Below are 27,917 nucleotides of genomic sequence, written 5' to 3'. Positions count from 1 at the left end.
TATATATATATAAATCAAGTGTTGAGATAAGTGGGTTTAAAGTTTTCATTGCTAAGCAAAATGCGTGAGAAATGCTTTAGTTTGCTTAAACGAAGATTACCTTCAAGTTGAATTATAACTTATGCTAGTATTGCTGCTGAAAGAATGTGTATTTTCATATTTACACCAGTTTTTAGCTCAAAATGCGTGTTATTAGAGTTGTGCCACTATTTTCGCATATTAGCGATATTATATACACGCGTGTGTTGCGTTTTGCTGTTCTTGTGCGGAATAAGTTTAGCCTATAACAGGGCTGTCCAACTGGCGGCCCGCCAACTTCTTATTCAGGCTGATCGGCCTCAGTTTTCCCATTAAAATGTAATCATATTGTTTTATAATCCTTCTGTTCCATTGTTTTGTAATTAATAATTCAGCTATCAATTGTTATTGTATAAGAGGTAAGAGGTTATTGTTCAACTTTTTCAAACTGCGGTCCGCCAGGTGATCAGTGACCGGAATTCTGGTCCGTGGGATCTTTGCAGTTGGACAGCCATGGCCTATAACGTACTAGTATATTGTGTTTTCTTTCTTCATTTTTGCATACATTACTTTGCTTCTTTCTAATTTTTGGTACTAAATGTTTCAATTTTTTTCAGGGACTACTCAGCTTGCATGTCTTTCTACTTCGAGAAAAAAATTGGAGACGAAATTCCAACAAAAAAAAGCCAAGATTATGAGAAGGATAAAGATGATAATGTGATACTAAAAAAGTGGATGCTTTTTCAAAAAGTCAAACCTGGCAAAGGAGAGTTTGCAATCAGGAATCAACAGGTGGGATTCATCTCTTTTTCTAAACAATTTTAAGCCCATCCGAGAATGGGTCCTAAAAATTAAATATGGTTAAAACATTCCTTCATTAAATTTTTTTTTTTGCACTTTGTTTTTCCCCTTAATATAACGTTTAATAAGTGATTCATAAGAGTTTGCTGGCTCTTATTTGTATCATTAATGATAAAATATATTAAATCTATTAGAATAAAATAACGTGTAAAAGAAAGAAAAAAATTAATTAAAAATTATGTTATTTTGACTTAAAGATGATTTTGCTTCGAAAATATTTAGTTTTAGTCAAAAATATTATCATAATTCGCTTGCATATGAAATATAAGGAATTGCATAAACTGTTCATTTCTATTTTACACAATATAAAGAAAAAGCATTCCCACAACAGCCTGTTGTGGGCCAGGTGGTCATACATGTTATGGCTCAATAATTTCGTGACCAACGGTATGATTGGGACAATAAGATCAGCACTGCGCATAGGCCGCCTTCTTCCATACAACCTGGTACCTATCGATCTGAAACTGGATGGGCTTCAAGCTGCCATCGGGGATCGAACCCCAGCTCTTCTCAAGGACAGTTCAGTGCTTTAACCACTGAGCCATATTTTATACATTATGTGAACTTTTAATTTAATACATGGACAGGTGGTCAATTTAATATTGGTTAAAATAAGGGTTCCGAGAATTGTTGGTGGACAATGAAAAGATTAACACCTTCCCGGCTGTTTTTTTTTTTTTTTTCCAAATTCGAAATTTTGTTGAATACATCCATGTATAAAAATTAAATATTTACATTTGAAATGCTTATGATAAAAATGAATGAAATACTAAATACAACATAATAAAAAGTTCGGAAATATAACGAATTTACTTTAAATTTGTGAAATATTAAGAATTTTTTTTAAGAATGTCAAAATAATAAAAAAAATCTATCCGTTATTTCAAAGTTATGTTTTTACTTTTAAAAATGTGTATTATCTGAGAATTAGCGGGTAGTAATATAAAAAAATTTTACGCTAATGCTTTGTCAAAACTCCCCGAGTTCACGTGACAGGAAAAAATTTCGATGGGAAATTGGGTCGATTATTCTATATTGTAAGGTCGTCGATAGCTTTCGACTGTATAAAAGGGTTATAAGTAATGCTAGGTGACTTTATTTTAAAACAAACAATTTTATTAACACGTTGAGCGCCGCGTCAGTCATCGGTGACTGACGCTGGACTTTCCATTCAGCCACCGTTGGCTGACTCTGAAATTACATTTAGGCCACGTCAACCACCGGTGGTTGACACTGAAATTACATTTAGGCTGCGTCAACCACCGGTGGCTAACTCTGAAATTACATTTAGGCTGCATCTGCCACAGCTTGCTGACACTGACCTTTCACATAGGCAGCTAAAAGTAGCTGGCTGACAGCGTATAACATGATATAGAACAATAAAATTTACACTCTTTTATGTAATTGCAGAAAATCTATTCAAAATTTACTTAATTATAGTGATTCTTAGCTTAATAAATTGAATTTAGTAGATTTTTATCCACCACTATTTTTAAGCAATTCGTAGACATATAAAATTCACCACTTTTGTCAGATATGTCATGATAAACCTTCTAAAAAAACAGAAAAAACCGTCTAATATTTGCAAATTTAGTTAGTAGTTATTTACCGTGGCCAGATTGGCAAGCCATGTAAAATTAGAGTGGCGCTCAACGTGTTAAAGGATGTGGTGACAGTTGGTTCATCGGTCTGCACTTACATACAACTACTAATCTGCAATTACATAAATCTACAACTACAATTTTCCCCTTGCATATACGCCATCTGGTGTCACTTACCATGATTGGATTTAACATTTATAAATACTTCTGTCTATCCTTTTTATTATTTTTCTTTAACAACAATGAATGGAAAGGATTTTTCCATATTTTTGATACAAAATTAATACGTCACGGAAATTTTGAAAGCACATTTGTGGGACTGAAGTCAAAGATTTTTCGCCGATTTCAATAGCAAATTCATATTGTTTTTCCAACTGATATCGTTAAGAAGATATTATTTCAACAAATGAGTTTCGAATATGGCATTAGAATAATAAATTTTTCAAATATAGTTCGATTTGAGGTAATTTCATTGCAATTTAACATTGTTTTTCGAACAGATAGTTACAACCGGAGATTTTTGTATAATCTAAAAAATTCCGGTATTTTTAATTGAAAACTACATTCGCCTTCCAATGAGGTGACCAGGGTTTGAATCCCAGCGATGGCTAGTCGATACGAATTCCACACCCGGCTCGCACCGACCCCAGTGCTGACGTAAAATGTCCTCAGTGAAAGACAGATCATGGGTTAGACTCTCCTTGCTGTGAGGCTAACCGTGGTAGATTTTCGTGGTTTTCCTTTCTATGCAACGTAAATGTTAAAAATATAAAAAAAATAAAAAAGAAAAACCCCACATCAGAAAGTCCTCTACAATGGCACATTTTCTTGCAAGCCTTGAACCAGGAGTTCCCTTGTCTTCAACGACGGTTATAAACTAAAATAAAATACAAAACTGTAAAGTATCTACCACTAAAAATGTATAAACCAATTGAGTAGTATATAAAACATGACTTCATAATAATTTTGAGTGGTTTTCGATCGCAATGCTTCAGTTATTGCTCAGAGTTTCGACGTGATTTTTTGAATTTCTATTCACATTATTATTACAAACGTCAGAATCGGAAATTTGAAAAATACGTGACTGTGGGAAGATAAGTAAAAATAGGACTTTTGTCTGTGATGACTGTTGAAAAAAGAGTATCGTTCGAACTCAATTCTGAGAGAAAAAAAAATCAGATAAATATTTAAAAAAAAAACGAATATACTACAACCCTATGCAGGGTTCCAGCTGTTCTTAGAAAGTATTAGTAATTGTAGTAAATTTAGGTTATTATTAGAAGATATTTCTTAATTTAATGTACCACTTTGTCGTTAAGTTGGTTAGAAGCTGTAATTTTCCTGTATATATATATATTTTCTTTGGAAAAAAAATTTGTGTTCTTTACACAAAAATAAAGTAACGAAATTTGTTTTATTTTCATTACCACTTTTTAAAATTTTCAAGATCCACGGGAACCTTATTATAGGTCACTTGTGGTGATCTATCAAACGTATTTCACGAGCCCTGTTTATAAGTAAAGAACAATAATAACAACTAAACTAAGAGACATATTTCTTCGTATGAATTAGCGGTTATTCAAAACCGGTTATATAGTCTCAAGACCGAATGCTGGGTACCCAGATCCGGGCAATTTTGACGGGTAACACCCATTTATGTTTGACACAACCATATTCAGAATTATAGTATACTTAAAACTATTCTTATATATACACTCATGTCCATAAATTAAGGGTAATGAAGTTCAGGCACAGAAAGAGACAGAAGCCAAACAAATTTGACTTATTTGTAAAGTCTATGTATTAAACAAAAGATAAAGAGAAAAAAAGATGCTATATGTTTGACATAATTAATAAAAATTGCGATTTTTACTCCCTGGAGCAAATTTCAAAAAAGAACCTATTTACAAAAAACAGTATAACATGGTTAGTATGATGGTTAATACGGAGTATGTCTCCCGGACGATGCAATACAGGCCGTACAACGCCTAGGCATGCTGAGTATCAAATTATCAATCTGATCTTGGGGAATATTACACCACTCATCAAGCAATGCCCTCCGAAAGTCCGGTAGACAGGTGGGAGGGGGTTGACGGGCTGCAATTCGTCGGCCAAGCATATCCCACACATGCTCTATTGGATTCAAGTCCGGTGAGTATGCTGGCCAATCCATACGGGTGATATCCTCCGATTGAAGGCATTCGTCTACAATGTTTGCACGGTGAGGACGGGCGTTGTCGTCCATAAACAGAAATTCAGCACCCATGGCGCCCCGAAACAAACGTACATGTTGTTCCAGAATGACATCCCTATAGATGTGGCCTGTCATCGTTACACTCTGAACATGCAGGTCAGTTCTGGAACCAAGAATAATTCCTCCCCAAACGAGCCATCCTGCACCACCGTAACGGTGTCGTTCAATGGTGTTGTCTTGGTGGTAACGGGTACCTGGCGCTCTCCATATGAAAGTCCGGCGAGAATCAGACTGCAAACTAAACCTGGACTCGCCGAAAAACATCACACAAGACCACTGTTGCGGTGTCCACAATGCATGCTCTCTACTCCAGGCTAATCGCAGGCGTAAGTGAGTTGCGGTAAGTGGAACACATCTGACAGGCTTACGAGCATATAAACCAATGTGCCCTAAGCGTCTGTACACGGTCTGCCTTGAAACTGTCGTACTGGTAGCTGAAGAGAGCTGACGAGACAGGTCTGATGCTCTGCTCCGTCTGTTTCTTTTGGCAGTAACTGCCAAATACCTGTCTTCATTCGGCGTTGTAACTCGGGGGCGACCTGTGCTGTAACGTCTACTCACATTACCATCATCTTGGAATCGTTGCCAAAGCCTGGAGATGACACTCTGGGTGATTCCAAGTTCCTCGGATACTTCCAGCTGGGTACGTCCACATTCCAGTCGTCCGATGATTCTGCCACGTAAAAAATCATCCAAATGCTTCCTTTGTGCCATAACTATGCGGTTATTGCACTGAAAGGCTTCTAAAGCGCTTTAAACAATTTTACTTCTTTGCCACCATTCCTTATATACATCTCTCTTACACTCTCGTCATCGTGACGTACTACCAGTGTCATCTAGTGGTTTCCTGTAATTTGCATTCTTCTTCAGGATGTGTGTGATAATTCTACAGGTGAAATTTTAATTTTAGAGTTTGATTTCAGTGTGATTCTGAATTATCCTTAATTTATGGACATGAGTGTAGTTTTAGAAATTCATGCAATTTACTTTCTTTATAACCATGTTTAAATAATTGTTTGAGTGTGATTGTTTTTCGGTAATTGTTTTTACTAGAGGTGGGCAAAACTGCTGCTGTGATTCAAAAGTAACAGTGACAAATAGCAGTGACAGTGAAAATTTCGATATAAAATTAATCAATACTTTCTATCAATCAATTCGATTAATCGTTATAATTTATTAAATTTGGTGTATATTAATCGATTAAATATTTTTAATAAATAATCGCTATAATTAGTTTTTAGTAAAATTAATCGATATCATCAATATTTTATCCAATGGATTAAAATAATTAATCGTTATACTTAGCAGTTCTTTTTGTATTAAATGGTGGGATAGCTGTTATCGAAAATGTCAACCTTCATCTAAGAAAAGGTAAGGTATCTAAAGCAAAAGTATATTTTGCTTTAAATTTTCAGGATAAATAAAAATTTAACTTTTTTCAAAAATATGCGAGAGAAAAAAATGTTGTAATACGACTATCTTAAAGATTCTTCATTATATAACAATTTTATCAGACCACAAATTATAGGAATCTTAGCAAATTATACAAATGATCAAAATAGATATTTTGGCTTTACGTTCAAACTCAAAGAGTAACTGGACGCCGTTGGCCGTTATGATATTCGATCAAAAATAACAGCAATATTAATCACAGCAGAGCAAGGAAAATGCTTCCAGAGGTATGGAGCAGCGATTCGCAGTCAAAGGAAATCAAACTGAGAAAAACAGCATTTTCACTGTGATTTTTGGAGCAGCGACAGTAGCAGTAAAATTTATCACAGTGAAAGTAGTAGTGAAATTTGTCATAGCTAAAGTAGCAGTGAAATTTGTCGCAGTGCCAGTAGCAGTGGTTTTTGTCACAGTGAAAGTAGCTGAGATATTTGTCACAGAGACAGTAGCAGTGAAATTTATCACAGTGAAAGTAGCAGTGAAATTTGTGACAGCTAAAGTAGCAGTGAATTTTGTCACAGTGACAGTAGCAGTGATTTTTTCACTGTGTTAACTTTTTGGTTGGAGCTGGATGTCACAGTGACTGGAGCAGCCACTGTGACAAGTCACTGCTCCGTTACGTTTGACCCATCTCTAGTTTTTACTACATCTCAGAAAGTATAGTTTCAAATCGAGCGAAAGTTGACAGGTTTGCAATGTGTTTGCTGATACTATGAATACTAAAATAGAATTTCAAAAAACTGCTGAAACAAAATTTAATTTTTATTTATTTATTGCAATGAATAGCTTATCTTACAAAAATGCTAAATTTATTAGAATCTCAATTCTGAATTTTTTGTCGCTTATGTAGATATTTTTATTGAACAACAGCATATACTAACTAAAATGCAATCTTAATGCTTGATTGACTTTTGAGTAGACCAAGATTACATAAACTGTTTGGTGTGGGAATCCTAAAATAACTACGAAACATTTGTAATATCAATACGCAAGCGTTAATGTCAGTTTCTACACTTCACCTGTAAATACAGTTAGGTCATTAACTTGAAATTTTTACTCATGAATGGGAAAATTTTAAACAAGCAGACATAATATAGACATAATACGACAGTAAAAATAAATTTAATTACTCGGAAATTAGTAATTTACAATTCAAACAATAACTATAGTCATAAACGTTTTCATTATTAAAAAATGCAAAAAAAGTTTTCTTTTTTTCTTTGCCTGTGTTGTTTTATGTAATTTTCATATACATTGTGTAAAGATGTTTGGTAATTGTAAAATTATTAAAGTAAATTAAAGAAATATCGAAATTGCTAACAGTTTTGGCATGTTGCAGGCCCTGTGACCCCAAATTGCAGTCGCGACCCACAGTTTCAGAAGCTTTAGTAGTAGTAGATAATATTTCTGACAACGAAACCAGACTCAAAAGCATACTTTCTCTGAATAATAATTAATTTTTAGATGGATTTATGTCTTTGTTCCTTCCATTTCTCGGATACTTTGTAAGTGTATGCGCAATTTTTTTTTCCTGCACACACATTTTTTACTCTGGTTGGTAAAGTTTTTACAATGCGTCACTAAAATGATATATAAAATGAGAAGAATTTTCCAAAAATTGAGCCACATCGCCAAACTTCAATCCATCAATGTAGCTAATAGATCTCATTATACACCAATAATTGAATTATTGTTTTTTTGGTACTTACGTATTAACGCAACCAGGCCAAAATTCGCATAAATCGCTAAATTTCGCGTAAGTAGAAAAAATTGAAATCAATTTGTTTTTATAAAACTAAGTATTTTATAAACAAAATTATAAGCATATATTTTAATAACCTTTTAGATTACATATTATTTCGACATCACATAGTGCATTATTTCTTATAACAAATACAGTTTTTTATATTATTTTGTTTTAAAATATAAAATAGCTATTAAACTCTTCCGGTTTCGAATTTGAATAAGTTGCAGAATTATTTTTTCGGTGGAAATCTTTTGGCTATTGCTTTTAGCACTGATTGAAAACCGTCTTCGGTATAATTCCATATCCTTGTAACAATTCAACAGCATCTTTTTCACTCTCAGGCAGATCCCAAATACCCATAGTTAAAGTATTTCACGGCATTCAATCTAACCAGTAAGCAAAATAATTTGTTTACGAAATACCACATATAACACGTAGGGTTGCCGTAGTAGGGTCGCCAAATTTGGCGTAAGCTTTCTTCTTCTTAAAATAGTCATAAAATCATATGCGTTACCAGAGATGCCAACTTGCTCCGGACAGCAAATAAATATTTTGTAGTGGTAGTTTATCAATTGTGATTCGTGGTTTAATAATTTCAATTTAGTAGATTTTTATCCACCACTATTTCTGAATAATTAGTAGGCTTATATAATTCACCCGTTTATCGTAGTCATGTCATACTGTACCTTTTAAAAAACAAGCAAAAATAGTCAAATCTTAGCAAAATTTAGTTTGTAATTATTTACCGTTTTTTTAATTATTTTAGCGTGTCCGGAGCAGTTGGCATCTCTGCGTTACTAGTACTGGAAACCAGCAAAATTTATTTGTTACGCTACCGGTTCCTCAGCTATTTATGAAAACAATATAAATATCGTATAGCTTTTTTTCATAACATAATATGTGTTACTAGCACTGGAACCCGGCAAAATTTGTTACAACGATCAGCTCCAGGTATTTGGTGAAATTTTTATTTATTACACGGCTGGTTCCGGGTACTCGGCCATTTATGAAAACAATATAAATATCGTATAGTTTTTTATCGAACTATTTACCAGATATAGCTGCTAGAAAATTTATTTTGCACTAGTGTAAACAGAAACGATAGTTATTGAAAAGAGGAGCGAATTTTCCTTTAATCAAAAATATTATGTATGAGACTAAGCACATATTTGTATGACACGGAGAATAAACCTCGAGAACCTCACATGGTCAGCTCGACAATGAGAGAACCTCAGCCAGACTGGTTGGAAATTGAATTTATTGCACCAACGCCTCCACACGGTTTTTTATAGGTAGTCCGATCAGACCACCGTGATGGATGTCCACTTTTCGAACGAGTCATTTAATACAAAATTTAGTTAAAATAAGAAAGTGGTAGCAAATATATGACTAAAAATTTGTTTTATTTATGAATATTATTGGTTTGCCTTATTAACTTGTCAACCACTACAGATTCAATTCTCAAATATATATGATAAATTTCTCTCAATTACTTTTATATAAGGTTTTGGGTTCATGCGCACAACTGGTTCACTTTTTTAGCAGTCTACTTATAAAAGACCGTGTGGAGGCTTTTTGATGTAGGAGGTGATGATTACACACACTTTCTAGCAACAAAAAAATTAGTTTAAAGTTACCCAGGTCAAATTTTATTTAGACAGAATTCAATTTAATATTAATTTTTGTTGTTGTTTCTAATGTCACTTGCCACACGGGCAAGCCTGCTTGGTGAAACCGTGCAAATTTAAGGCAGAGTGTGCGCTTCTTGTTTTTCAGAGGCGCCATCCTATGGCCAAGAATTCGTCCTCAGGCACACGCACGTCACAGACCGTTTTATAGGGCGGACTCATTCACACTTCCATTCATCCATCCACTGATCGTAATATTTACCTGAATCAGACAACGATCGATCTCCAATCCAGTACCCCCAGAGGTTTTGATTTGTTATGGGAACATGGAGGACTTTGCGACTCAACAGATTTAAATATTAATTGTAAATTAACTTATACGGAAAATGTAATGAAATGCTCACAAATGAGATTTTTGTTGAGTCATGAATTAAGTAAAAAGTTTTTTTTTCCAAATAAAATCTACTCACAAAAAAAAACTTATTTATAAATTTATGTTAAAACATTTTCTCACGTGCTTTTATTTACTATGAAAATAATCTTCAATGATGTTTTAATTAGTAATAGCATTCGAACAATTAATGTATTGTTTATAGGATTATATGTTCCGTTTGCAGCAGCTGTTGTCTACTATACTTCTATAAAGTGTTATACCTATAAAGCGAAATTATAAAAATATTTTTTCGGATTTACTAATAAAAATTTAGTATAAGAGTAATAAATATACATCGNTATTAAAAAAAAAAAAAAAAACGAATATACTACAACCCTAAACAGGGTTCCAGCTGTCCTTAGAAAGTATTAGTAATTGTAGTAAATTTAGGTTATTATTAGGAGATATTTCTTAATTTAAACTATCACTTTGTCGTTAAGTTGGTTAGAAGATGTAATTTTCATGTATATATATTTTCTTTGGAAAAAATTTTTTAGTGGTGGTTACACGAAAATAAAGTAACGAAATTTATTTTATTTTCATTACCACTTTTTAAAATTTTCAAGTCCCACGGGACCCTAATATAGGTCACTTGTGGTGATCTAGCAACCGTATTTCACGAGCCCAGCGGTTATTCAAAACCGGTAATATAGTCTCAAGACCGAATGCTGGGTACCCAGATCCGGGCATTTTTGCCGGGTAACACCCATTACATTTTGACACAACCATATTCAGAATTATAGTATACTTAAAACTATTCTTATATATAATCTTATAAATTAATGCAATTCTCTTTCTTTATAACCATGTTTAAATAATTGTTTGAGTGTGATTGTTTTTCGGTAATTGTTTTTACTAGAAGTGGGCAAAACTGCTACTGTGATTCAAAAGTAACAGTGAAAAATAGCAGTGACTATGATTATTTCGATATAAAATTAATCGATATTTTCTATCAATCAATTCGATTAATCGTTAAAATTTATTACATTTAGTATAAATTAATCAATTAAATATTTTGAATAAGTAATCGTTATAATTAGTTTTTAGTAAAGTTAATCGACATCATCTATATTTTATCCAACGGATTAAAATAATTAATCGTTATACTTAGCATTCCTTTTTATGTTAAATGGCGGGATAGCAGTTATTGAAAAGTTTCTAGCAACAAAAAAATTAGTTTAAAGTTACCTAGGTCAAATTTTATTTAGACAGAGTTCAATTTAATATTAATTGTTGTTGTTGTTTCTAATGTCACTTGCCACACGGGCAAGCCTGCTTGGTGAAACCGAGCAAATTTAAGGCAGAGTGTGCGTTTCTTGTTCTTCAGTGGCGCCATCCTATGGCCAAGAATTCGTCCTCAGGCACACGCACGTCACAGCCCGTTTTATAGGGCGGACTCATTCACACTTCCATTCATTCATCCACTGATCGTAATATTTACCTGAATCAGACAACGATCGATCTCCAATCCAGTACCCTCAGAGGTTTTGATTTGTTATGGGAACATGGAGGACTTTGCGACTCAACAGATTTAAATATTAATTGTAAATTAACTTATACGGAAAATGTAATGAAATGCTCACAAATGAGATTTTTGTTGAGTCATGAATTAAGTAAAAAGTTTTTTTTTCCAAATAAAATCTACTCACAAAAAAAAACTTATTTATAAATTTATGTTAAAACATTTTCTCACGTGCTTTTATTTACTATGAAAATAATCTTCAATGATGTTTTTATTAGTAATAGCATTCGAACAATTAATGTATAGTTTATAGGATTATATGTTCCGTTTGCAGCAGCTGTTGTCTACTATACTTCTATAAAGTGTTATACCTATAAAGCGAAATTATAAAAATATTTTTTCGGATTTACTAATAAAAATTTAGTATAAGAGTAATAAATATACATCGCATTTTTCTTCACTTATCTTTGTGAATTTTATTCATAATAATTTTACTAACCTTAAAAAACACCAATGTAAGTCCTTATTTTTAATTTTCGAATTATTGTTGAAACGATTGATTGTGGTATTACTATACTTCTATAAAATGTTACACCAATAAAGCCAAATTATAAAAATATATTATCGGATATACTAATAAAAATTTAGTACTATAAGAGTAATAAATATACATTGCATTTTTCTTCACTTATCTTTCTGAATTTTATTCATAATAATTTTACTAACCTTAGAAAACACCAATGAAAGTCCGTATTTTTTTTTTAATTATTTAACCATTATATTAATTTCGTCAAAATATTTTTCGGCGTTATATATCTGAATTTTCTTGTCCTTTTTTAAAGAGAATACCTCTTTAGCGAACCTATATCTTTTTCCCGAAGATAGTGAACATACATATATCTTTGTACTGAGGTTTACTTGAATTAAAATTCTGCACAAAAGTAAATTAAAACCACTTTAAATATAAAAATAATTTCTTGTGGAAAATGCGGAAATTTAGCTTTCGGTTAAGTATTCATTAAAAACTATAGGCCTTGTACTTCACTTTATTGACATAGGTGCTAACTTGTACAGCAATTGAGAAATTTTTTCCTTAGTGGTAGTAATATAAATATTTTAGAGTAAAACTCTCAATTTTAAAAATTTAAAATTAAATTGTCCTACAACTAATAAATAAATTAAATATATGTATGTGAGGCAGATTAGTTAGACAAATATCCTTGCGAGTGTTGATAAAATAGCTTTAACATTCGAAAAAAAATTTCAATTTCAAAAGTATTTTATGACTATCACTCTCTTAAATCTTTTTCAACGCACGCGCAAGTTGGCAGCTATGTATTTAAGAAGTTATTTTATTGCTGTAGATAACTATTAATAATGAAATAGCAATTCTACAATTTTTTAACATATTGTTCTAGTATAAAAAGTTTACTTAAAATATATGCTGCAATTGAAAGGTTAACTCTTTGTCCTTGAAGGTGCCAACTTGCTGCTGACAGCGGATTAATATTTTCGAGTGGCAGTCTTTCATTGTATATTTCTTGGTTTAGTTAGAGCCCCTGAATTAGACAGGCCGACTTATCAATTATTGTTGGAGCAAAGAGGTAACATAAGCACAGCGAATAAATATTTTCAAGTGGTAGTTTATTAATTGTAATTCTTGGTTTAATAAGTTCGATTTAGTAGATTTTAATCCACCACTATATCTAAACAATGCGTAGGCTTATATAATTCACCACTTTATAGTACTTATAACATGCTTTACGTTTTCAAAAGCAAGCGAATATTGTCTACTACTTTCAAAATTTACTTTGTAGTTATTTACCGTTTTTTAAATTATTTTGGTGTGTCCGGCACACTTGGCATCTCTGTAATAACATAACTAATACTAAAATAACGTTAACTTGCGAACTTGTTTGCTCCAATATTGCTTGATAGGTCAGCTCTGATAGTATAGGAGCCTTAGGTTTAGTAAATTCGTATTAGGAGGTTTTTACTCACAACTTCTTCTAAATAATCCAATGGTTTTACAGAGATGCCCAATTGAACTCATCATTTCAACACGTGGCGTAGCGCAATACCGTTCCTATAATGGTAAATTTCATTTTAACTTCGTCATAGTTACCAGCTTAATACTGGCTACTATATATATTAATTTTTGAATGGAAATTCAATAAGTCTCAAAAGCATACGAAAAAAATATTATTACAATTTTTCATAAAAGATTAGTGGTACTTTCCTTTTCTTAAATTTAACTTTTTTTGCGTTATTTTAGGCAAAATATTTTATAGAGAGGCAGACAATTAAAAATAAAAGTTTTCAGAATTATTAGGAATTTTACCAACATTTTAAAAGCCTCATGACGAGTAAACTGGAATAAAGTGGAGTTTTAAATAAGCTTCTAAAATCATTTACATGTAGTATAGTGTATAGAATAAAATAACTTTAAAATAAATTTCCGGGAACAAAAGAAATTATTATTTACTAAATCATGCTATTTATTATGCACGAAAACTTACCTCTAGGAGAAATTATTTCAAAAAGCTCACATGGAAAGTTGAAAGCCCGGCAAACACGGTTGCAGCCACTATTATTTTTTCCATCCTATCTTAATAATTTCAATTTTTTAAATATATATTTCCTTTTTATTTTGCTAACTAATTTGTGAGTCAAAGATTCATAACTGTAATATTAAAAATTGAAAGCTGACAATTTATACCTGAAACTTTTGATTGGCTTTAGTATGCCAAAGGCGACTATTGTAGATAATCAGATCATTTAGGTATTAGGTATTCAGTTTAAAAAGTAAAATGAAAAAAAAATGCTATAAAAAGTTGATACTTTTAATTTCTTTTAACCCTTTCGGTACATTAAAGGAGTGAGACTCATGCATTTATTACCAATAAATAAAAAGTGGTAACTAAAATATTTTCCTGTCAGTCTATTTCAGCAAGAAATAATGCATTGATAACTGCCACATCTTATAAATGACAAAGCATTTAGTGAAGGTATTAGATTAAATTGGGTAACTATTTAACAAAAAAAAAAAGCTTTTTTAATCAAAAACTTACTACCAGGATTTTAATTTGGTTGTTTCTTGAAAGCTCAAAATTTAAATAAATCGGATATACAGAGTTAAAAAAATTTAGAATTTTATTAGTCAGCCCATTTTTGGTCACCTGTGCCAAATTTCATGCAGAGAAGCCAACTTGCTTCACTTGGTAAAAACATTCTAGTGGTAACGAATAGTTAGGTTATTTTTAGTTTATTATTTTTCAGTATAAATAATTTTTCCACCATTACATATCAAAAAGTCAAAGTATGATACGAAATGCAACTTATTGTTGTTATATCGTGGCGACGCTGTAAAACAAATAGGTGTAAATATACTTATTCTGCAGGTTTAACTTTATAATTCGTTTAATTACTAAAATTTTTGCAGAGAGCACAGAGGTTGGTATGCCTGCATTTCACATACCTTTATTGCCATTTTCCCTGATTAAAATACCCCTGAAAAATATACTGCTGAGCTCTTCACTGAAAGTCAACTTGTTCCAGATTCTGATAAATGTTTTCTAGTAGTAACAAAATGTTTGTTTTAACAGGTTGAATGCCATGGGGGTCTCCGGTGACCGGCATTGAGTTTGTTTGTAGTGCCACGGGGGTCACCGGTGACCGGCAATGCCAAGATTATTAAAAATACATAATTCGAGTAAATTTTTAATTTTTTTAATATTATTATCGTTACTAAAATGGTTTGAAGAAATTAATGCAATATAGAATACATAAAAATAGTTTTATTTATATAAACAGAGATGCCAACTTGCTCCGGATATCGAATAAATATTTTCAACTGGCAGTTTATTCATTGTGATTCTGGATTTAATAAATTCAAATAAATAAAAATTAATACTTTAAAACAATAATTTAGTTACCACCAGAATAAAGTTGGCAACCCTGGATAATTAACAGAGAGCGTGGAATGAATGACACAACTGCAGAGAAAGCTAAAGGTGAAAATAAATTTATCATCCAAAAAGATTATTAAGCCATAGCAAAATAAATAAATAAATAAATAAAATAAATAAATAAATAAATAAATAAAATGCAGTGAAAGTAGCGGGGAATATTAATGAAGGGATTCTAGCAATGAAATCATTTTAATCTAAAGATTCGTTTTATATATTTATTTATGTATTTATTATTATTATTATTATTATTGAGAATTTGCTCATGGCTGTAATTGGGTACTTGCACTTCAAGAAAAAAATCGCGGATACCCACACATGTGAATTATGACGTCAGCTCTAAGTGATAGTTTTTTAGCAAAATGGTGTGTTAAATTTGAACTAAGATTCTCCACACAAGTAAGAATGTTAATAAACAAAATTAATCAAATACAGCGACGTATCGGCTATTGAATTTGTTGAAATATCATATAATTATTTCTAGTCTACGTCTTTTATTTAACTTTCACTTTCCTTCTTCATTTGTTTATGTATTTTATTGTAACCGTGATATATTTTTGATTTTTGTACCTGGCAACTTCAACGCATAATTAATTTGTTTATATTCCACATAGCTTCATGACTGTCTTTGTGTTAAGTAAGAAATATGTTTTAAAATACAGTGAAACCTGTTTTTATGCGGTCCTTTTTTATGCGATTTTATTTTTGTGCGATTGGTTTTGTGCGATTTTATTTCTGTGCGATTTATTTTTATGCGGTATATGAATCTTAGCGGCGTTAGCACCAGTTTAATGTTTCCTATCAATGTGCATATAGATGTTGTGTTCACGTTCTTCGATTCTATCTTAATGGTTCGAGGGGGTGACCTAAAATATGCTAATTAATTATTAGTGCAGAAAATAGTTTTAGTTATGAAATCAGATACAAAAACACACTTTCTTTGAATAAACATTCCTTTTTTTCGACGGATTCCAGTTTATGACATCCAAAAATATAGAAGGTAGCCGTAATTTGAGATATATAATTTTAATAATTTGGTCCCGACAGCGGTCCATGGTTTGGACCCCTTAATATTAATTTTACATTTCGTGCCTTTCGCCATATCTTGGTTACCCTCCATATCATGGGAATCAGAAATCAGTTGGGAAAAAAAGGTATGTCGAATCAGAGAAAATATATTTTTGTGTCTGTGATTCCGTAACTTAAAATATCGTCAGCACTAATTAATTAATGTATTTGAGGTCACCCGCTCAAACTATTAAGAATGAGACCCAAAACGTGAAGATACGATCATTAGTTCAGGAGTTATTTAGGGTGGTCCATTTTTAGTGGCACACTGTACGTCTGTGTTAAATATTTGTACGCGTAAAGTCCAATTTTTTTTTCTTCAAAATTAAAATCTTAATTATGGTACATGGCAAACTATTAGTTTATACATACTTCTAAAAACTGATTTGACTTAGCCAATTTTCATTCGATCCACAGGGCCTCCAAAGGTCTGCTGAAATTTTTAAAGTGGAAACTAAATTTATACTTTAATAATTGATTATTAAATTTCCTTAATTACCACATACATTTGGAATCTTATTACATATAGAATTCTGATACATACTCGATGACAATTATCCATACCTTCCAAATTACTGCGCTTTTTGCCAAATATTTTACAGGGTGGTTATTTTACATTTCAAAAACCAGAGTTTTCCGAATTTTTGGTAATTTTGACACATTTTTAACCCTTTAACGGGCCATTTATTTCTAGTAAAAGTAAATTAAAATATTTTTGGAATTGAAATTGTTTTAAGAATAGTAATTGATATGAGAAAACAAAACTCATTTAGTTTATAAAAATAACATTTTTGGGCGGTAAATATTTTTAACGCGACCTATTAGAAACTTATTGACTTTTATTCTTTCTTATTTATAAAATAAATTTTATAAATGCTACTAGCTTTAAGAGGAATTATGTATTTTATAACTATTATACGTTTTTTCAAACTAACTAACTAATCAAGTTTTTCAGAGTACCTATCCATGAATGGATATCTGCTCTTTCATCTGATATATTGAAGAATATGTGGTGCAAGGGAAGGGCTGCGTTAACATTAAGTTAAATCTCAGAATGAACAATAATTGGTAAAATCCAATCTGGGTCATACATAAAAATAAATACATAAAAAAAATTGATGATAAAGATAAAGAAAGAATATTTACACTATTTACAAAAGGGGGAAGACTCCCTGTGCACTCTCTCGCCTCCCTCCTGTATAGCCGGGCTTCATTGGTGCAGAGAACACAGTTTGTCTAGGGCAGTGGGGATAGTCATGATTATCCGAAATGCTTAGAGAGAACACAGTCGCTTAAGAAAAAAGCGGTTATCGGGCTGAAATTTTTATTGTCATCTATGAAATCAATGTCTAACAACTTATTGAATTTGCATATTGAACAATTTTTGGCACCTTTAAAAAAGGATGCATTGAGTTTAAAAAGGCCCTCGTCTATTTTGTCGATTTTGAGGTCATTATAGAGGATGTTATTTCTGACAAACCAGGGAGCCCCAGTGATTCGTCTTAGGGTTTTGTGTTCGAAATCTCTCTCTGAGTCTCTTTGTGTATTTGTAAGCGTCCCCCTTGCCGGGGATGCATAGCTGATGATTTTTTCAAACTAACAAATGGTTACCAATTTTATTCAAACGCACTTCAAAAAAGCTGAAATTATGAACAAATGGATACCTAAATTAAAAGTGGTAAAAAAGTGGTGGTAAGTATACTTCCCACGGCCTTCGAAAGGGCTATAAGCCTTAGCCCGAAGGAACTGGAGCAAAATGCATGGATGCCAACTGCTCCGCTTTCTGGAATGGTTTTAATAAAGTGGTAGCAAATTATATGGTAAAATTCGTTAAAGAAAGATAGTTACGCTTACTTTTTAATAGAGTAACTAGTAGATTGATGACTTAACGTTGAATTTTATAACATACTTATAATTTTTGAGATTTAGTGGCGAAAATATTACTTAAAATGAAAAATACTAAACTAAAAGTAACTTAAATTTCGCTACCACTTAAAAATACTATTTTACAAAGCGGAGCAAGTTGGCATAGCTGAAAGTGGAGCTGCATATGAACACTTAAATCATTAATATGTAGTGGTGTGGAAAATGAACTTAAACGACTAAAAAATAATACATTAAAACATAAATATAGCTACCACTAGAATAATTTTTTGCAATAAGCGTTGAGTGTTGGCAGCCCTGATTTAGCAAAAAGCGGAGCAATTAGCATTTCTGCATTGTGGACGAAAAAGAAACATTTTTAAATTTATTTATGTATTAGTGATAATAACATAAAATGGTGGTCACATCATTATAGCTATGTTCCATGTAAAACAGAATTTGTTTAGCTCTTACTTAAATTTTAACAGAACTAATCAGTTTCGAACGCGCATGCTTCGCCTTCAAAATTAAAAATAAAACATCCCCCTACATTCAGACTGGTCCCAGCCGGGAAAAATCTTAAAAAATAGGTGAATATCATAGAAATCTCAAAAGTTTTATTTCCGCCTTGATTTTAATAATTTGGTTGGACAGTTTTAACCTCTCGACACATTCGTTTTTTAATTTACATATATAATTTGGTTGCCAATTATTTTTATAAAAAAATCCTCCATTTTCTACCAAATTTTTATTTTAATAATATGCCTTTATTTTCTTATATGACTTATTCTTATTGACTTAATTTTATGAAAATGTTACTTACCTGGTTCAGCCACTCAGCTCTTCATGTTACCATATGCAGACACGCCAAAATAATTAAAAAAACGGTAGCTAAAAACTAACTTTTGCAGATATTTGACAATTTTGCTTGCTTTTTAAAGGGTATAGCATGACATAACTACTTCTCCGCTTTGGAACTGGGCATCTGAGGCCTTGTGCACCGTTTCTCATTCATCCTGAAATAAACTAAAAATCATACGTGGCGAAAACACAGTTTTGGGGCACAAAAAGGAGTTCGTGAGAAAAATAGCTCTTTGCCGCCATTATAAGGTAATAACAATATGCGAGTAATAAAGTTATACTTCATGTGACAACTTTAAAGAATTGAATTATATAACCCTACGAATTATTTAGAAATAGTGGTGGATAAAAATATACTTAATTGAATTTATTGAACCAAGAATCAAAATTGATAACTATCACTTTGAAGTATTTACTTGCTGTCTGGAGTAAGTTGGCATCTCTGCATGCGTAAGTATTACTTAGAGTAAATTTGATTTTAAATTCGTCATAGTTACCAATTTAATACTGGCTACTATTTATATTTATGTTCCCGTGTGAAATCTGCAATATAATATTAATAAAGTGGAAAAAAATACAATTAAAATTTTTCATGAAAATTAGTGGTAGTTTAAATTTTTTAATTAATTTTTTTACTTCGTTTTAGGTAAAATATTTTATACAGTGGCAGACAATTAAAAATTAAAGTTTTCAGAATTATTAGGAGTTTTACCAACATTTTAAAAGCCTCATGACGAGTAAACTGGAATAAAGAGGAGTTTTAAATAAGCTTCTAAAATAATTTACATGTAGTAGTGTATAAAATAAAATAACTTTAAATGTCCTGAAACAAACAAAATTATGTACTAAATCATACTTTTTTATATTACGTATGAAAACTTATCTCTAGGAGAAATTATTTCATAAAGCGTACATAGAAAGTTGGAAGCCCGGCAAGCACGATTTCAGCGAAATAGATGCAGCCAATATTATTTTTTTCATCCTATCTTGATAATTTTTATTAAATATATTTCCTTTTAATTTTGATAACTAACTTATGAGTCAAAGATTCATAACTGCAACTTGAAAAAAATGAAAGCAGATAATTATTTCTTAAACTTTTGATCGGATTTGGTATGCCACATTCGATTATGGTAGATAATCAGTATTTGCTTTGCCTTCAATAAATAAAAATAAAACATCCCACTACATTCAGTGTGGTCCCAGACGGGAAAAATCTAAATAAAGGTGACAAAAATTTCTCACGAATTTTAACCCCTTGGGGACGGGTGATTCAGAAAAGCATTCGTACAAAATCAGAATCAAGTTGTAATTAAATAAAAAACGGTAACTTAAATGTAGTAGTTGCTAATTTGACAGACTTACTTTGCTTTTATTTTAATTATTTTTAGTTTAATCATATATATAATCAATGTTAATTCAAAGTATAACTAAATAGTTTTATTTTGAACAAAGTAATGGTGAATTAAATAAATCAAACAATTATAACTCCGCCCACAAGTAAACTGCTAAAGAAATACTTTGATTACCAGTTTTATCTTTTTACCCTGATTGATACATTTTTATGCTGGCACGTATTTGTGACAGTCGGCGCGAAAGGGTTAAAAATTTCATTTTCGGTTTATTTTAATAATATGGCAGTAAATACTACCACTTTAATATTTTTGGTGGACATTCCGAATACTAAATTCGCTGCGAATAAAATATTAGCAATTTAACTATATGCCACGAAACAAATTAAGCATATTTCGTTTTTAAAGACATTAACCCTTTCGCACCGACTGTCACAAATACGTGCCAGCATGAAACTGTATCAACCAGAGTAAGAAGATAAAACTGGAAAATCAAAGTAATTCTTTAGTAGTTTATTTGTGGGAAGGGTTATAATTGTTTGATTTATTTAATTCACCATTACTTGGTTCAAAATAATATTATTTAGTTATACTTTGAACTAATATTGAGTATATATATGATTAAACTAACGATAATTAAAGTAAGAGCGAAGTAAGTCTGTCAAATAAGCAACGACTGCATTTAAGCTACCGTTTTTTATTTATTTACAACTCGATTCTGATTTTGTACGAATGCTTTAAACCCATCCCCAAGGGGTTAATCCTGATAAGGAATACATTATTAAATTCAATAAAAACTATAGCTTGTGGAAAGAAATCGATTGGCTAGTTGAAAATCTGCAACTCAAAAATAATAAATAATTATAAATTCATAAATTTTTATAGCCTGGAATTTTTTTGTTCAGGCAAAAATAAATAAATTTCAGATTTATTGAACAAGTTTAATTGTCATTTCAATATAACCGGAAGAATTTAGACAGTCAAAAATTAGCAGCTACAAATAGAACATTTTACTGTTAGATTTCATTCCTTACAGAACAAAACAATGTGATTCATTACAAAAAAATTAATATGCTTTATGCATGCATTTAAGGGAAAGAAAGGGCGCCAAGTACCTAATAGTTTACCCCTATTATTTATTTTTGTTGATCTTGTTGACCAATATGGCTGAATTCGTGTAAAGTTTAGAGTTATCCAGCGATTAATTAAAGCTATAAGTAAATACTCTAATCATAAAAAATGAATACATCATTCGAAAAAAATATTTAGTTATCCGAATTTAGCACTATAACTACGAGGAATATAGTACCATGACCACTGTGATGGCTCAGGGGATAGAGCGTTCGCCTTCCAATGAGGTGAACCAGGTTCGAATCGCAGCAAAGGTTGGTTGATACGAATTCCGCATCCGGCTTGAACCGACCACAGTGCTGACGTAAAATATCCTTAGTGGTAGACGGATCCTGGGATAGAGTCCCTTTGCCGTCAGTCTAGCCGTGAAGATTTTCATGCCTTTTCTTTATTTCGTGGTTTATGCAGAGCAAATGCTTAGTTCAATCAAAACATCCTCCACGAAGGCAAATTTCTCTCAATATATGATCCAGGAGTTCCCTTGTCCTCTGGATTGGGTTCAAAATTACAAGGCTATAGAGTTAGTTGATTATCGGTAGTCGTAAACCCGAAATTGGGTCGACTGTTCTACGATGGTTAAAAAATATCCGCGAGGTAGAAAAGACCTAATAGCATGTAGTTGTTGCGATGTTTTTAAATGTTAGATAAATTAAAATAAAAATTATAATATCTGAATATAAATGATGATACAATTGACGTTTCTCGAATGGCACTGGCGACTGCCAAAGTTTTAATGAATTGGTAGCTAATTAAATAGTTAAATTAGTCCAATAGAATAACTACGCATACTCTTTAAGAATTTCACCACCAGATAACTGGAAAAATTTTAATTTGCAAATAAGTGTAAATTGCTAATATATAAACTTTTCCTGCAAAACGGTAAGCCGTGTTTATTAGTTTTGCAAACGAAAAATGTTTTTTTAAATTAATTGAATCCATAACTTATATAAAAGACGAATTACAGATAGAGAAATTCATAAGTCTGGAACCAGCAATCAGAACCAATTTTTTTTTTAATTGTGATCGCTTTAATACGATCACTGGTTACTCATTGGTCAATTGCAAGAACTCCATTTGCTCCCCGAACTTTAATTTTGTCATATATGTTTCTAAGTTTAACTTCAAGATGAATGAGAAAAGGGCCGTAAGGCCTCAGACACCCAGTTCCACTACAACGAACGAACGAACATTGGTCAAATGCTTTTTTTCTGGATTGACTCCGATAAACGCCGAAACATTTCAAATCATGGGTTGCAAAAATTGCCTCAATTGATGCTTGTCGTCCGATTGGTTTTCAAATCCTGGCTGTATACGTGTTTCCAAGATGTCACAAAATACTTTTCCTTCTTAGGTATTCATATTTATATTAAAATCACCGTCAAGACAGTAATTATAAGTTAATAAAAAAAAGAATATAAAAAATACTTTAAATTTTAATTATGTATACAGAGATGCCAACTGCTCTTTACACGCCGAAATAATTTTAAAAAAAACGGTAAATAACTACAAAGTAAATTTGAAAATATTTGACTATTTTTGCTTGCTTTTTAAAAGGTATAGTATGACAAAATTATTTTATTTTTATTTATAAAAAAATTGGGCACCTGGGCCGCGCAGCGGCCCCTATCCCATACATCTAGAAATTTACCTAAGTTTATAGTGATAACAATTTGAATTTAGCAGTCGATGTGGTAGCTAATGACAAAATTATTATAAAGTGGTGAATTATATAAGCCAACGAATTATTTAGAAATAGTGGTGGATAAGAATCTACTGAATTGAATTTATTAAACCAAGAATCACAATTGATAAACTACCACTTTAAAAAATATATTTGCTGTCCGGGGCAAGTTGGCATCTCTGTGTATATACATTAAGAATGACTACTGGTGAAAATAAAAGGAAAAAAAAAAGAATTCTAAAAAATTATCAAACAGTAGCGATCACCATCGCAACGCACGCCATAAAATCCTAAACAAGACCCATATTGCCAATGGGTAATAAAGATGAATATCTTACGGTATTTTGCGGTAAAAATATTACTTATAAGTTCAACTACTTAACTAAAAATTACCTAAATTTCATTACCTCTAGGAGGATATATAACGTTCCGAATCCGAAATAAGTTGGCATATTAATACAGACTATTTAATTGATACATGCTAGCGATGGTAGCATCTTTTTTTATTTGATCGTAAATCAGCTATTAACTGCATCAAGAAATCTAATTTTTTAAATAATATATTATACATTTATTTTTAAGAAAAGTGGTAGAAAACATTTTGACATTTAGTAATATTTGTTTAGAGTTACATTTTTTCAAATTCCACAAAGAAATTGAAAGTCAATAATATATCTTAATAAAATGATATACATTTACATGTTTAGTCACGGGTTTAAATGAATTTTAAAAAAAAAATCTGTTATTTGTTGCAAGCAACTAAATTTTTTCACTTATTTATTAAGAAAAATTGCTTCTCAAAAATCAGTAAAATCGAATCGAACAAAAATGTAAAAAAATTTGCATAATTCGAAGTGTATTTCAAAATAAGCAAAGAAGCTTCTATTTATCAAACAAAATAATAACAATTCTATAAAAAGATTTTTTTTTAATTTCAAGTTTAAAAATGTTCTCTCTCATACAGATATAAATTAAAACACAGATAAAGGAGAAATATATAAAAGAATTTAAGAACGAAAAAATTCGTTCAGCACCTTAAATGAAAAATTTTTTCACTGCTCGATATTTTTAAGCTATCATATCCAGCAGGGTTGCCACGGGCGACAAAAAATGCAAAAAGTGCTGACTAATAAAATTTAAAATTTTATTAAGAGAAATTAAATTTAAAAACTTTTTATAGCATATATTGTTAGTAGAAATGGTAGAAATCACATAAATCTCGGTGCGCTGCCGCTAAGCGGCATTAACCGATTCATCTGTAGTAATAAATCGATGATGAGGAGTAGTGAGGAGGAATGGAGATGGGAGGAAGAGGGGGTGCTCAGCACCAAAAAATCGAGAGGGGGTTCGTGTGACATTGGCAATCAAGAAATGTTGGGTGGCATGGGGTATAATTAAATGACAATATAATCATAAACAGTATAAAATAAGATAATCATGAAGATTATGATGACCGATATTATTAAGGAAGGTCTGGGTTAAATATAAAATAATATTTACAACGCACGATAATCAACCTAATTTGAATAAAAGATAAGATAAAAATAAAATAGATGTATACAACAGGAAAATAATCAATGAGAGAAATTTATGTCGTGAGCTCTGTTGCAGTGGTGACCCAGGCGACCTGGTTGAATAACCACTCGCCTTAGTGTGGGTTACTATCACCAACACACTAGTCTTAATCATACTACATATTCCTCGGGCACGACCCCTTGGGGTTTCACCCTCCTCGGTCCATGCATATGTTATGTATTACTATGTGTGTGAAGAGTAATTTTGATAGAAAAACCTAAGTTTGGCTGGGGCTGAGTGTATTTCGTGTGCTACGGCAACACCATATCCCTAAGGAAAAGGGTAGTGATTGGGCTAAATTTAGTGTTGTCGTCAATTAGTTCTATATCTAGGAGTGAATTAAAATTGCTGGTGGTACAGGCTTTTGCTTCATCCTAGAAATTTTTATTTAAATTTTTTATATAGATGTTGATGTCATCAACTTTTAGATCCCTTTTTATACTATTATTGCTAATGCATTTAGGGGCGCCGACAAGTTATCTAATAGTCTTCCCTTCTGCCATAGAGTGTTTATTTTTTAAATGATCACTTAGAGTGTTAATGGTGGGGCAGGCTTAGGTTAGAATTGGCCTAATTGCCATTAGATAGACAGTGCGCTTACATTTTCAGTCTAAAGATGACTTTGAGTTTAATATAAAGTTGAGGGTCCAATAGGCACCATTCGCTTTTTTAATAATGTTATTTATGTGTTGTTTCCAACTTAAATTAGAGGTGATAGTGACTCCTAGATATTTTGCACTCTTTGTGGGTTTAATGATNTAATGGTGAATTAAATAAATCAAAAAATTATAACTCCGCCCACAAATAAATTGCTAAAGAAATACTTTGATTACCAGTTTTATCTTCTTACCCTGATTTATACGGTTTCTTGCTGTCACGTATTTGTGACAGTCGGCGCGAAAGGGTTAAGAGAGAGAAGAGGTTTTGTGGCAGACTGCCTCGCCTCCCTTCGGGGTATTACCCCCGAGCTCATATATTATTCAGAGATGCCAACTCGTTCCGTTTTGTAAAAAAGTATTTTCTAGTGGTAAGGAAATTTATATCATTTTCAGTTAAGTATTTTTCATTTTAAGTAATTTTTACACATATTAAAAATTTTCGCTACATATAAAAAATTCAATGAATATTGAATATTCTTCGTTGAATATGTTTCATTGTAACTCCTTAGAACAGTGTTTCCCAAAGTGTGGTACGCGTACCCCCAGGGGTACGTGAACAGTTTAGTGGGGGTACGAGTTCTTATGCGAAATATCTAGCAACAAACGAAAATTTCAAAAAATTTTATTTAAAAACAAAGCTAGCCATGAAAATTTACGATTACGCATTTTTCTATTGACTATTTTTTGCAGAGTTAACAGCTAATAATTAGTGGTGTCAAGAGTCAGTTGTGATTTTTAACTTTTGTGCATTTTTTATAGTAAAAAATACATTCATTTTTTTATTAGTCGTACACAGCGTTACGAAAAATTTAGAAGGGGTAGACAAAAGTTTGGGAAACACTGCCTTAGAAGAATGGGTATAATTATCCATATTATAAAAGGTTTAGTTAGCGCTACAAATTTATTACAACTTAAGCAGAAAACGGAGCACTTGACGACACTGGTTTACTCATGAAAAGGGTGCGTTGCGCGAAAGGGTCATTTATATTTATAAGAAAATAATTTCAAAAGTAAATCACAGTGGTAGTTACGATTAAATAAATAAGACGTAATCTAACTATATATAAAAAATCTAATGATGGTGTCTCATTTTTCCATTGTTGCCGTTATATTTTTAATTGTTGGAAAGTCACATGGTAGGATCTAGTTTTCCGTCATTAATTTTCATATTAGTTTGGTCATCAGCAGCATAAAATTGATATAGGTATTGTTTTCCTACAAAAGTTTTTGCAATTTAAAGGTATTTACATGTGTTATTATTACGTTCTTGATTTTATTTGTTTTCTAAGTTAAGAGGATTGTCTTTACATAGACATAGAATTATGTCTTTTATATAATAGCATTACGTAGAATTATGTCTTAGAATAACATAATTCTACGTTACATTTTAAGATAAAGTTATTCAATTCGGTGTCTGATCTTATCAACCGTTTTACAATTATTTTTTCTTTTATACAAATTGCTTTAATATGCTATTATGAATTACAGTTAAAGAGATTTGTGAAATGATTTAGAGATTAACTTTCAGCTTCATGCACAAAGTGATGCATGCAAAAATTTGTTACTTAAATATACTCTTAATTTTAAAGATTATTTCAAAAAATGATTACTTAGATAAATGATCTGTGCTCACTAATAGTATCAACACAATAGTACCACTCAATAGTATCAAAAGGCGGGACAATTGTTTTTATTAGTACATATATTTTTAGTTGAATAATTTCAACTGTTTCATGCCGAGAAACAGCAATTCCTGAGAAGCAATTATCGATGTTGGTAAACAAGGGGTATAGTTAATGCGATCTGACTATCTGTTGGTAGTGCGATTTGACCATTATGAAGGTAAATCAATTCGTGAAAGAACAATTAAATATAAAATCTAGTTGAAATAAGAAAGTGGTAGCAAATACATGTCTAAAATTTTGTTTAATTTATGAATATAATTGGTTTGTTTTATTAACTACTACAGATTCAATTCTCAAATATATATGATAAATTTCTCTCAAGTACTTTTAACACGTTCACGCCGGGGTGACCCACAGGTGGGTCACGCTAGATTGTCTCATCTTGGCAGTGCACCGGAGTAAAAACTGGTAACAATAAATTACATTTTCTAGTTTTTTTTCCGGAAATAATAAAAATCCATAACTACCAATTGTTTTTGACGGATGCAATTTTTATATTGAATTGCTTCTTCGCCGTGATAAATTTCCTTACAGTGAATTGTTATTGTTGAGAATAGATAAACTCCTCCCGAATATTATCTAATATTGAAATAGTTCTTCTACCAGTATTTTCTCTTTTCC

General features: G+C 31.6%; 2 protein-coding genes across 3 annotated transcripts in view; one reads left to right on the top strand and one right to left on the bottom strand.

Annotated features, from left to right (window-relative positions):
- The window catches only part of LOC107451959 (testicular acid phosphatase homolog), a 539,537-nt gene that overhangs the window by 376,718 nt on the left and 134,902 nt on the right, over window positions 1–27,917 (bottom strand). The gene's annotated exons all lie outside the window — the stretch shown is intronic.
- The window catches only part of LOC107442841 (platelet-activating factor acetylhydrolase-like), a 164,406-nt gene that overhangs the window by 67,638 nt on the left and 68,851 nt on the right, over window positions 1–27,917 (top strand). Inside the window, exon 4 of the mRNA XM_043044717.2 lies at window positions 636–810. Within this exon, the coding sequence (XP_042900651.1) occupies window positions 636–810 (175 nt within the window). The remainder of the gene's footprint in view (window positions 1–635; window positions 811–27,917) is intronic.

This window comes from Parasteatoda tepidariorum, chromosome 6 (assembly GCF_043381705.1).
Source record: "Parasteatoda tepidariorum isolate YZ-2023 chromosome 6, CAS_Ptep_4.0, whole genome shotgun sequence".
Taxonomy (NCBI): Eukaryota; Metazoa; Arthropoda; class Arachnida; order Araneae; family Theridiidae; genus Parasteatoda; species Parasteatoda tepidariorum.
This window is presented reverse-complemented; position numbering and strand designations above follow the sequence as displayed.